This window comes from Phacochoerus africanus, chromosome 5, assembly GCF_016906955.1.
Source record: "Phacochoerus africanus isolate WHEZ1 chromosome 5, ROS_Pafr_v1, whole genome shotgun sequence".
NCBI lineage: Eukaryota > Metazoa > Chordata > Mammalia > Artiodactyla > Suidae > Phacochoerus > Phacochoerus africanus.
The window spans coordinates 108135379-108148112 of record NC_062548.1 but is presented as its reverse complement, the minus strand read 5'-3'; the positions used below and the strand labels follow the sequence as shown (position 1 = coordinate 108148112).

Genomic DNA, 12734 nt, shown 5'->3' with positions numbered 1-12734 from the left:
CTGTGTCCTCAGGAATGACTTACGCCCCCCCTGTCATTTTTCAGCCGTTAATGTGAATGCCTGAACCATGGGGTGTTCCATGTTCTGGGAGAGGTACAGTGAAACTGTTTGGGTGTTGATTGGTTAGGACTACACGTGGTTTTGTTCTGCTGCAAGGGAGACAAACCCCAGCTACAGTTTTTAAACAGCTAGAGGTTTCTTTTATATACATTCTGAGAAGCTTGGAGACAGATGTTGATCACTTTGATTTAGTGCCTTAGTGATGTCAGGCCCTCTCTTACAGGTGCAGTTAGGCTATTACAGCAGCAGGCTGACCCTGTCATGGTGGAAGCAGGGAGAACATGGAAAAATGGGAGTAGCTTCACATCTGCCCTTCTTTTAAGAAAGTTCAAGTTTTCCCAGAAGCCCCCTTATCAGCCAGTGCATCCCATTAGCCCCAGCGAGGTGACCCAGCCATCGCTAGTTGTGCAGGTGACTGCAAAGGGAGGAAGCAAGATTGTCCTGATCGACACATTCCTCTTGGGTTTGTTTTCTTTTTATAGCTGCATGTGTGGCATGTGGAAGTTCCCAGGCTAGAGGTCGAATCAGAGCTGCAGCTGCCAGCTAATGCCACAGCCACAGCAATACCAGATCTGAGCCACATCTGTGTCCTGCACCACAGCTCACGGCAGTGCCGGATCCTTAACCCACTGAGCAAGGCCAGGGATCAAACCCACAACCTCATGCAGACTAGTCAGGTTCATAACCCTCTGAGTCACAACAGGAGCTCCAACATATTCCTCTTGTGATCCAAGTCCTCAACAACCCCACTCCCCACCCACCCACCCCCAAATCAGGACTTTATTCGACTAAGGAAGAGAGCAGAGTGGATGTTGTACATGCAACTGACAGACTCTCTGCAGCAGATCTTTTGTAGCCTTTGTTGTTTTGCCTTCAGACTGCAGACCCTGCCTCAGTCAGACGTGCTGTTTCGTTCCTGGGTCAGTTTTTAGGAGGCACATACACAAAGCCATGGGGATTGAGGGCACTTTTTCTGAGATGGAGAGGAACTTGCTTTGTTGTGCAGTGGGTGGCCTGCAGCATCTTCTTTTCCCTGCTGACCTTCTGTTCCTTTTTTCCAGATGAACCTCTCCAGCCTTCCTCATCCCATAATGACAGCGTGCCTAGTTACTGCAAAAATGACGAAGGGGATATATTCCTGGCTGCTGAGTCCTGGAAGCCTGATGTGTGTACCAGCTGCGTGTGCCTGGATAGTGTGATTAGCTGTTTCTCTGAGTCTTGCCCTTCTGTATCCTGCGAAAGACCTGTTTTGAGAAAAGGCCAGTGTTGTCCCTACTGCATAGGTAAGACCAAGAAAAAAAGCCCTTCCTCTCTCCCATTGCCACGAAATCTGTGTTGACAGCCATTTGACTAGATCAGTTAATAGTTTTAAAGTCTGTCTTTCTGGTTGACATGCCACACAGACCCAGTGTTGTCACGTCAGGCAGAGGAAAGATGTTGGAAGATGTGTTTCTGAGGTCAAACATGTTACGAATGCAGAAATGCTCTCTCAGGATGCCGTGATATTAGAGCACTGTCAGGCTCTGTCATGCTCCTTTGCTGTTTCAGGATTTTCAATGTCGTAACTCTCTTCCTTCACTTTATTAGCAGAAGTGGTCTTTTTGTCCACATGGAAACACCATGTCCCATATTCACATTACACATAGAGCCTAAAGCTGGCCACTGCCTCAAGATCAGCTAAATACCAGATAGTAATTGAATCTCCCAGTTATTCCTCTGTCTGCTAACACTTAATTGATTCTATTTAAACATGCAGTTGTCCAAGTTGGGGGCTTAGGGGACAGCGTGAGGCCTGAGTAATTGACAGAGCCTTCTCCTTCCAGTGTCCACAGGGGTACATCTCGTAAGCCAAGGTGTATATTAACCACTGCCATCTATACAAAAACCAGTCCTATGGACACAGGCCAGATGCTGTTCTGGAGTCCAGAAGGCAAGGCTTAGACAGCTGGCAACTCTAACACAGTCCCTGCTCCCAAGGCTCTCACTGTGATTGCTTTTGTCTCAAGTAAAGCTCATAAAGTCAAGTGCAAGACAATGACATATCTCAGTCCAGGAGTGAACCTGTCATCAGAGTTAGCAGGTGCAGAATTAGGCGAGCTGTATTAGTGGCAGGCACCATGCATTTACTGTTGAAGATTTTTGCATGCTTTCTAGATGCAAATCAGTGCCTGTATTTGGGGTGCTGCCTCAGGAGGAGGAGAGATCCTCTGGCCACAGGGCTTTGTAGCAGATCTCATAGGTGAGTCTCTCAATGGCACCCGGGTGCATGTTGACCACAACTCAAGCTTATCAAAGGGCAGCTCCCTGTCCTTGACAGTGACCTCCAACCACTGGACTTTTCCACTTCCTCTGAACCCTTATTCCACACATTGGTATACAAGAAATGAGAAGATATTTTTAAAACACAATTTCTGATCTCAGGAGATTTACAGAGCTTGGTTTTCTCAGTGTAATAGTCAGAGAACATTAAAAATTATGTGTGAAAGATGGATAGGATGACCTTCTTTTCATAAGATGACCATCCATCCAATTTATTCTTTGAACCACACATTTGTGAGTGAAATGGGGGCTGTTGATAATTATGGAGGGACCATGGCTCTAGACCAGGAGTGTCCCAAGCAAATTGAGACACATGGTTGCCCTGCGTTTTAGTAACTGGGACGTTGGGTGGGTGTGCTGTCATACCTATAAGCTTTGTAGCTCCTAAATGGAGCCAAAAATGTATCAAGGTCTACATCCAGTTCGCTGCTGCATATCTTCTCAGAGAGCTGACAATATTTCTTTGGAAAACGGCACAGCTTTTGGTGAAATCTAAATGAAAGATGTGACCAGGTCACTGTTTCAGGCCGGAGGTTGGTGGCTAGAGGGGGAGATATACAGCCAGGACCACCATATTGAAATATCAAAACTTCAATCCTAAATGATTACATTTGGAAACCAGGGCCCGGGAGGCAGAAAATTCTGTTACCTTCAGAGGAGAAACCCAGCAGCGAATTTCTCGTGTGTTGAAAATTCATTTTTTTTTTTATATAAAAAAAAGTTCCTGTCATGTTTTGCTACTTAATTGGTAAATGTGTGCTTATTAGTACATTACCAACTAGTATGTTTGTTGCCATGTGATAATAGTAAATCATGTCTCTTTCTCACAAGGCCAATTTAACAAATTCAAACTTATAGAAAGAAATTTGCATATCACAGTATTCTGTGGTCTTTGTCTTCCCTTTTTTATCTTTTGCCTTCATATTTTCCTATTCCAGTTCTTGCATAATTTGGATATACTTCTTTAGTCGGGGGGAGAGCAGGGAATACCCATTTGACCACAGTTTATGGTTCGGGCTTCAAGTTAGATTGTAAGCACTTTAACTAAAATGTGGTTCATATACCCTCATAATGATAGAATGGAATTTTTGTCTCTATTGCATCTCCTTCCACAACAGCCTCCCCCCAAGCGATGCAGGTATAAGTGTATCATAGAAACCTGTGATGTATCTTCTGGGGAACATATTGGGGAATCTTCACGTTGGATGAGCCATACTGTGCGCTGTTGTTCTCTTACTCATCTTAATGCTTCATGCGTGTTTTGTTACTGAAATTGTCTTTAGGATCCTCTTTATGCATCATTCTTCTTTGCAAGTAGCCTTGTCAGATTAGCCTCTATCCTTTCTCCCAGCTTATGTCAAGCATATGAAGTCAGGTTCAGTTCATGACTGTGATGTGGGGATTTACGGACCCTCCAGTTTGCTCTCTTGGCCTCTCCAGACCTTCTCTTGTCACCTTCCGTCAGTGTGGTCCCTCTGTAAGGGCAGCGAGCCTGGGCAGCGTTAGGACGCCTGCAGATGATGACTAGCTGTGCCTCAGTGGCAGAGCCTGCATCCACATCCAGATCCCCCAGCAAAGGGAAAAGGTGGGGAGGCCATCGTTCTAGTAGAAAAGCTCCCGATGGCATCTCAGCAGCCACTGAGGACCAGTGCTTTCATCATCTCAGTTTGAACCCAGCTCCTCTTTAACCCAGATGAACTGCTCCTGGGGTCACGTGAGTCTCCCACAGGCTACGGCACTGACCTCCCCGTGGCTACAGGTCTCCTGCCTGGGTGGATATTTTCCCTAATCAGCCAAATATAGATATCTAAATACCTCAGACCTGCCTTCAATCTGACTTCTTATTTAGTATAAAACCCTTAAATAAAAGCATGCTTGCTTTTAACTTGTAGAATAGACGTTTTTCTTACTGCAAGAGAATTGAAAAGGCTGATCCTACTAAAAGTAGCATAATTATGAGTATTTGTGTTCCTTTCAGATAAATTATCAAGTCACTAAAGTGCAGTGGTAATGCTTCTCTTCTGACGTCTGAAAGCCTTATATTATGTGTGCTAATTTAATAGAATGTGATACAGACATAATTAATAGGATTGATGATTAATTTTGAAAAGTGAACAGCTTTGTCTAATTACTTATAATACCCATCATTAGGGAATTCATCCTTGTATGAGAAAGAAACTAGGTAGTAATTACCCAATCATTTTAATGGAATATCTTCTGATTCCCTCATTTTTTTTTAATATTCTGCTTCCTACACAAATACATACAAACTCAGATTTTATTTTCATAGGCTTTTTAACTGTAATGATGGCTTACAGAATGGGGAACAAGACTCAAAAGATGACTTGAGTATGAATCAGGAGGAGATAAAAGGCCTGGTGGGAATTCTGATGTGATGTCAGATTTGATATGAGGTTCCTTATAAACAGCAGATGCCTTTGCCATGACAAACCTCACCATCAAGATAGCATCTGTAGCCTTAGCACTGAGTACATGATACATGCCTTTCTGGAACAAAAATTATTTCAGTCCCTCAAGGAGATCTTTATTCCATCACTCCTAAAGGGCAGCAAACAGTGAAACCTGCAAGCCTTATACCCCAGGTACTTCCTGTGCCCTGAACCACATCACCCTTGCTCTGATGTTTGTGTGGGTAATGCTTCTGCCGAGGGCCAGTCTCTGGCAGCATCTGTCAGCATCCCAGCAGAATGTCACCAAGTCCAGGGGTTCAGTCATTCCTGAATATTGTATTCATAAATACTATATTTATATTATGTAATACAAAGTATAAAACTTATATTGTCCACTTTGAAAATATTAGGAAAAGGCACTACATTGATCATAAAGATCTTGCCTAGGGTAGCATATGGGGACTTCGAGGCCATATTGCCACTACCTCTAGCAGCAATGCTACTACCTTGGAAATTTATATACCTGGGGGTCCTGCCAATACAGTCAGCCTCATTGAATAGGGCTGTTCTGTGTTTTGTTTTGTTTTTAGCAGTAGTAGTTAATAACATTATAATTTTTCCTCCTTTTTAAAAATTGTAGTTGATTTACAATGTCGTGCCAATTTCTGCTGTACAGCAGAGTGACCCAGTTTATATATACGTTATACATTCTTTTTCTTATGTTGTCTTCCATCATGTTATATCCCAAGAGATCAGATATAGTTCCCTGTATATACAACAGGACCCCATTGCTTATCCATTCTGAATGGAATAGTTCACATCTACTAATCCCAAACTCCCAGCCCAATCCCTTTCCCTGCCCCCTTGGCAATCACATGTCTTGAACAGGGCTGTTCTTGAGTAAGCGACTCTGTTTTGGCCAAGTCCTAAGGCTGACTCAGTACATAGAATATTGTTTTGCAATTTCTCATTGGCAAGTATTTTTATTTATTTGTAATCATATGTTATTTTAAAAAATATTTGAAGTCAGATATTTAGAGTCATATTTGTTGGCTGGAAATCCCTGAGTCAGTGCATCTTTCTTCTCATTGAAGTTTTTGTCAAAGGTTAGTTATTTTTGGATGATGGTTCATGTTTTATGTGTGTATGTATATACACACACGCACATCTATTTATTTCATAATGAGGTGAACAAAGTTATACTCGGATTACATATCTTCAAGTCTTTTAAGTGTCTTTGAGTATCTTATGTCTTTAAACATCTGTGAAATGAGTTCTATTATAGATAGTACATTAAAAAAATGGTTTTCTTGTAAGTCTGATTAGAGGTTAGCTATTTTTATGTATTTATATATATCCTTTATTAATATTTGAGGTGGAGCTTTCACATGGAGCCCAGCTGGCTTGGCACTCAGTTGTAATGATGTAATTATATTTCCTTTCCATCGTGATCTTCAACTAGCAAATGATTAATAATATTTCTCTTTAGGAGGGGCAGTGCCTACACTTTATATCAAGTCAGTCTCTCCTGTAGCATTCATTTTTGCTTAGATTTATGTTTATTTGTTTAGCTATCTTCTCTTAGAGATAGATACAAATAGTATCTCTTTGGAACATCTGTGGATTATTGTGTATTCAATTCAGCCGAGGAATCAAACAGTAAATATTTAATTCAGCATCTCTAAAATACACCACTCAGAGAACTAAATGTACATTTTTAAGCCATAATGTTATGATACTGGCATCTTCATTGGAACATTTTTCACAGCTGTTTCTCCAGTGTGTTTTCTTAACATTAAAATCTTCTGTATATTGGAAAGAGAATGTACTTTGGAGCCAAGGCATGATGATCCCATCTCTGGCACGTTCTAGCTCTATGTCTTGGTATAGGATATAACTCTAGCTCAGTTTCCTCATCTGTAAGATGGGAATGATAATATTGTCCTGTGCTTCACTAAAGGGCCATGAAAATTAAGTGACAGGATATGCCTATGTGAAAGCACTTTATAAACGTGGAAAACGATAGGAATGCATATTGGCTCATCCAGTTACAGTTCTCCTAACATGAGGTGTACGTGAGCTGAGGAGAAGGCATCAAATGGAATTTGGTACCTCATTTTACACGCAGAACCTGTCTTTTTGCAAGAGAAGGGCCTGGATGTCGCATCCCAGTGACAGGATTTTAAAGGATGAGAATATTTGAGAAAAGGCTTCAGTGGTGCACACTCTTGGCGTCTGGAACCCGTGACCACTTCAGTCACCTCAGTGTGACCCAGGTGAAAGCAGTGTGCAGTCTAAGGCTTTGTAGGGCTGCGGTGTTGGGGCAGTGCCTGGCCCCAGACCTCAGAGCTTCACTGTCCTCTCCTGCCTCTGGACATCGTTGCCATGGGAGAGAGAAGGCACGCTTTTATTTTTCTGTTTGCCGGAAGAGACGAGTCCCATCTGAGGAGTCTGTGTCTGCAGGATTCACCGTGATTCCTGGAAGCAGAGCATGTGGCGTGTGTAGTCAGATTGCCCCCGTCTGGAGGAGACCGCCTGTGCCGCCTGATCTTCAGAGCTCCCCGTTCCTGTGGCCCCTGCACCGCACTCCTGGGGCTCCCACTTCCTGCTAAGCGATTTCAGCGAAAGGGAAGGGAAGCAGGGAAGCGGGGTGCTTTTCTGTGTATTGTTTAGAGGGTGTAAGACGGAAAACATTCTGGTTGTCAGGCCCTGTGCTAACTTGGGAACTGGTCTAAAGTTGTTGCAACAAAAATAAACAGGGTTTGATTTCAGTTTGTTTAGGTCTTGCCCTCCACCCTAGGAAGCATCTCATCTTGCTTATCCCATAAGCAGCTTTCTCTTCTCACTTCAGTATCCTCCCCAGGCCCCTGGCTGTGTAAACAGACATTCAAGTTGTTCTAGTTAAGTTGGGGGAAACCTCTGAATGGCATCGTCTTATCTAGGCTCCAGCCCCATGTTCTTAATTCACAGACGTCTGCTGCACAGAAGGGAGGCCGGCACCTGTGTTTCCAGAGAGATTAGTAGCAGGTGCCTCTCACCTCTTATTTCAGTCCAGGAAGCCAACTCTGACTGTGTACCGTCTCATGAGGGAGAGGAGGAACCCCTCTAGGAGGACTACACTTTGGCCAGGAGATACAATCAGACTAAAGTCAGTCCGCAGAGCCTGCAGGAGGCTGCTGGTGGAGTCTTCCTGGCAGTACTCGGGCTGCAACAGGGTGAACCACCTCTAGTAGGTGCAGAAACTCCTCTGGTGCAGAAACCGGCCACTCTGGGAAGCCCAGTGACTTCTACCTCACAGTTTTCTTAACAAGACTTTATATCCTGATTCTCACGTACATAGTTTCCTTTAAGTTCTGAAGGAAACTTTGTTTTCCTTCTTAGTCAGCCCTCCTTGACTGTCATGGTTCCTGCCTGCCTTTTAGACTACATTATCTATTTTCAGAATGATTTCTGTGTGTATCATCTCCATGTGCCTGTATGTGCATCTTGGATTGTAAAGCCATACGAGACAAGACCTTTTTTAAAGTTGACAGTAATATGTTTCCTTGAACTTCTGTATGTGAAGTGCTTAATCAGCCCATAACAGATGCTTAATACAAGGATTAGCAAGTTCTGTTATTGAGAAACTCTGTCTCCTGGCATGCAGTAGGAGTCAGCCAGAAGTCACCATGTTTACTAGTTCAGTGAGAACTCAGGAATGTTTATACTTTCTCTGTTCATTAGGAACCCTGTGCCATCCATCACCTCTTCTTTCCAGTATGTTGAAGAAACCTGAAAGGCTCTCTTGGCCTTTATAAAGAGACCTTGACTCCCATCCCAAGAAACAGATAGAATAAAATAAAGCAAGAAGGGGACGTCCAAGAAAAGTCTTAAAACTGGGGTCAGATCTGCCTTTGGTTAAATTAAGGCATTATATGGAGGTAGGAGTCAGCCTACCTGGCAATATTTGCCTCAGGTTTTTCTTTTTATACAAGTGAATTAAGAGCATGTGCTTTATGTATTAGAAGCTAGATGTTACAAGATAAAGTACTCAAGGTTTGAGGTAAATCAATAAATACGTTTTGCATTTTTAGCCAAAAACCTTTCATCGTTTGCTGATGGAATTACTGTGTATTAGAACTCTGCCTCACCAAAAGCGTCTAGGCCACCTGTGTCTGTTTTTCATAAGACTTCAGTTGAGTTCCCCTCTTATATTCTTTTAGTCTAGGAAGATCCAGCAAGCCAGCATATTCAAAATCAGGGAGTTCCCTTCATGGCTCAGAGGGTTAAGGACCCGATGTTGCCTCTGTGAGGATATCAGCGTTGCTGTGACTGTGGTGTAGGCTGGCAGCTGCAGCTCTGACTCAACCCTTAGCTTAGGAAGGTCCATGGCTGTAAAAAGAAAAAAAAAATCAGTCATCGTCTTCTTTGTCCGCAGATCTCTATCCATTTCTTAGTGACCTGGTCATTTATTTGCTCAGAGTTCTTCTTCGTTGTGATTTCTCTTTGTCTCCACTTTATGTTTAAAAAAAATTTGTAAAGTAGAGCTGGTTTCTCAAACAGGAGGCACTCACATTCCATTGATTCTCTAGATGGGGCATTTGTGCCCAATATGTGCCCTGCTTGGGATCTGAAAATTCAAGGATCTCACAGGCCAGTGATTGCAATGTCTTGTCAGTTAATAGAGAGTAAAATACAAGGTAATAGTAGTATCTCATTCCTTTGTTGGAGTTAGAGAAAGAGTATTTGTAATTCATTGTTATAGTCATAAGCCAGAATTTTAAAAAGTACTTCCTCTATACTTACCCAAGTCAGCTGTGTCAGTGGAAACACTTGGCTGCCTTTTCCACTCTGCGTTTTAAATTCTGCATGACCCATGGTGTACCTGGTACCTTTACCCACCTGCCTAAACAATTGCACTGAAGTTTTCTTTAAATCCCTCGAGCCTCTAACGTAAGAAACCAATTTGAAGTGTAATGTTATTAGCAGGGCCTGCAGTTGGCACAGTTTTTTCACATCGTTTGGCACATCTTCTTGGACCTAGAATCACACAAAGCTGATGAGACCCTCTGGATCCAAGATCATCTCTTCGAGGGCTGAGACCTCCCGTTGTTGCGCAGTGCTGCACCCACAGCGTTTAGAATATGCTCTCCATAGCGATATGCAGGGGGAACGGGCACCCACTGCACGGCTCATTGGTTTCTTTTGCAGTGGGACTTACTCTCTGAGAGTAGGGGCTGCGTTTAGTTTCCTGGCTGCTAGGATCCCAGAGTAAATTACTTTTCAGGTCTCGAAATAGTACATTGGAGATTTGCAAGAACTGATGCAGTTTCTAAAGCTGCCTAACTTCCTCCCAGGAAGTTACTCCCACACCAGGACTCTAACTTCATGACCACCACAACCAGATTTAGAACCCGAACGATCTATACAGGGAAGTTGGCTCCTGGCAGAAATATAGGTTCTAGTGGATTTTAATTTTTATAAACTTTCACAGAGGAAAAGGGGGTGGGGAGTCTGGCAATGCTTTCTTTTCATCATGGTTAGAGTCAGAGCCAGCTCTGAGCTACCTCAGTGACTCCTGAAATATTGAATTGGATCTTTATAGAGGAAGAAAATGGCACAATTCTAGGCCCTAGGTTTTCCCCCAGCTGTTAATTAGCTTTATGGGATTATTAGTAAAATAGCTCCAGAGCACAAGCAAAGTCCAACTTTAACAGCCTGTTAAGCTTTTTCTTATCTTAAAAAGAAGTAAGATAGTGAGGTTCAGACAGTTGGAGAGGTTACCCTGAAAGGGGTTAACATTTCAAGGCCCTGCCACATCTCCCTCCACCCTTTCATATATCCAGAATCGAAGAAAAGGGGGAAAAGAAAAAGAAAAATCAAGCTGAATTTTCCAAACTCTATCGCTGAAAGAGATCCCATATTTTTATTGTAGCCAAACATGATGCAAGATAATATTGCGTCTATTTGAGTCCAAAAAGATAAGACGTAGGTCTGAGAGCTCCCTGAGTTAGGTGGCCGGCAGCTGCAAGCACCAGTACTCCATGCTCCTGACACATGAGGCTGAAGATGCCACAGCCAATCTCCATCCTTCAGCAGGGAGGGACAGAGGCCAAAAGTCACTTCAGGCTGATCTGAAGGATAAGATAGAGGCCAGAGCTGAGGAAACCAAATACCAAAGCTTGGTCTAAACTGAGGAGTGGCCATAAAAGAGTAACCGTCTTCCTTGCATGTTTCAAAATCTGGCTCTGGATATCATTCATTGCAAAAGGAAAATTCCAGAGCCAGATGAAGCAAGGGCAGTATCGCTGGAGTACGTTTATAGCCCTCAACAGTGCCTACTTTGAAGGGGGGATCACATTAGTTTGGGTATACAACTCCCGATGCATTTGTTTTTAAACTAAACCTTATTATATTAGTGTCATACCTCATGCTTTCCTTGGCACCTTCTTCTCTAATCTTCCGAGAGGGAGAGAGAGAGAGAGGGGCAGGGAGAGAGGCGTGGTAAAGAGAAGTTTGCCTGGGAAGAACCCCGAGTCCTCCATAACCACTTCGTTAATCTCCATTCCCTGATGGGATCGTCTGATGCAATCAATCGGCGAAAGGATAATTTGCCTTTGAAGGCAGAGACTGGAGCCACAACAAATGTAAAGCGTAGGAAGTCCAAGTGTCCATTCTCCAGAGTCGGTGAGCTGTGACCCCTTCTGTTGGGGCAGCCCAGACACCTGCTCAGGAAAGTGACCCTCACTGAGGTTACCCCACTGGGGACACGGCAGGCAGAGGGGGCGCAGAGACTGTGCAGGTGCGTGTGGTTCTCCACCTGGCCCTGCCCCTGGCTAGCCACGCATTTGGGACAAGTTGCCTTTGTCCCTGTGCCTTGGTTCTCTGTGAAATTGAAATAACACTCTGTCCCATTGGGCTGTGGAGAACTCGTGGAACTGGCCCATGAAAAATGCTTGACGAGCACCTCACCCGGTACGTAGTTGTGATTAGTGTGAGGGATCGAAGAATAAGACCCATGGCATTGTGAGCAGAAGCAACCAGGTGGAGTGATAAGTACAGCCGTCGAAATGAAATGGCACAGCCCGCTCCGTAACCAGGCATCAGCCTCTTGGATTACTTTGAGTTGGAGAGTTCTCGTGTCTCTGTCTGCTTTCCTCTTCGGCTGAAAGCTGAAAGTGCTTTTATGTAGCCTCTCATCAGACTATGCTATCCCCACCCCGAACTACAGTGACTTTATTATTCATAACTTCAAATTAAGTAGATTAACTGCCATGTCTCTCTGTAAACCAAGTTGTCTCTAGAACTTTCTGACAGAGCTTTCTCAGGTTGACCCAAGTGTGCCCTGGTGGGAAGTGGTACATCTGGGAAAAGAAATGAGCATGTAAGAAATACACGGGGCACCCGGATGCATCAGGCAGCCGAAATTCACCACGTATCTTCAGGCCTCGATTTAGATCTTTGACTTTTCCGTTGAAACTTAGTCAAAAGAAGTTTCCATGAAGCCTCATTAACTAAAATCTAATTACCTAAAATCTATTCTAACCCAGATCACATAGCAGCCACTCCAGAAAGAATGTCAAGGCTTTTTCAAAAACAGGAGTCCTCCGTTTATTTCATGTGGTGCCCAGCCCATGTCCTAAATATGGCTTTGTTTTGTTTTGTTTTTTGTGTGTGTTCGGGTTTTTTTTTTTTTTTTTTGGTTTGGTTTTGTCTTTTTGCCTTTTTCTGGGGCCGCTCCCGCAGCACATGGCGGTTCCCAGGCTAGGGGTCTATCGGAGCTGTTGCTGCTGGCCTACACCAGAGCCACAGCAACTCGGGATTCGAGCTGCATCTTCGACCTACACCACAGCTCACAGCAACACCGGATCCCCAACCCACTGAGTAAGGCCAGGGACCGAACCCGCAACCTCATGGTTCCTAGCAGATTTGTTAACCACTGAGCCACAACGGGAACTCCATGGC

The 12734-nt window shown here is 43.7% G+C and overlaps 1 protein-coding gene across 3 annotated transcripts in view; it reads left to right on the top strand.

The window, feature by feature from the left end:
- The window catches only part of CRIM1 (cysteine rich transmembrane BMP regulator 1), a 202513-nt gene that overhangs the window by 169181 nt on the left and 20598 nt on the right, over positions 1–12734 (top strand). For all 3 annotated transcript variants that reach the window (XM_047782289.1, XM_047782291.1, XM_047782290.1), the window contains one exon: positions 1122–1343. In XM_047782289.1, the coding sequence (XP_047638245.1) occupies positions 1122–1343 (222 nt within the window). The remainder of the gene's footprint in view (positions 1–1121; positions 1344–12734) is intronic.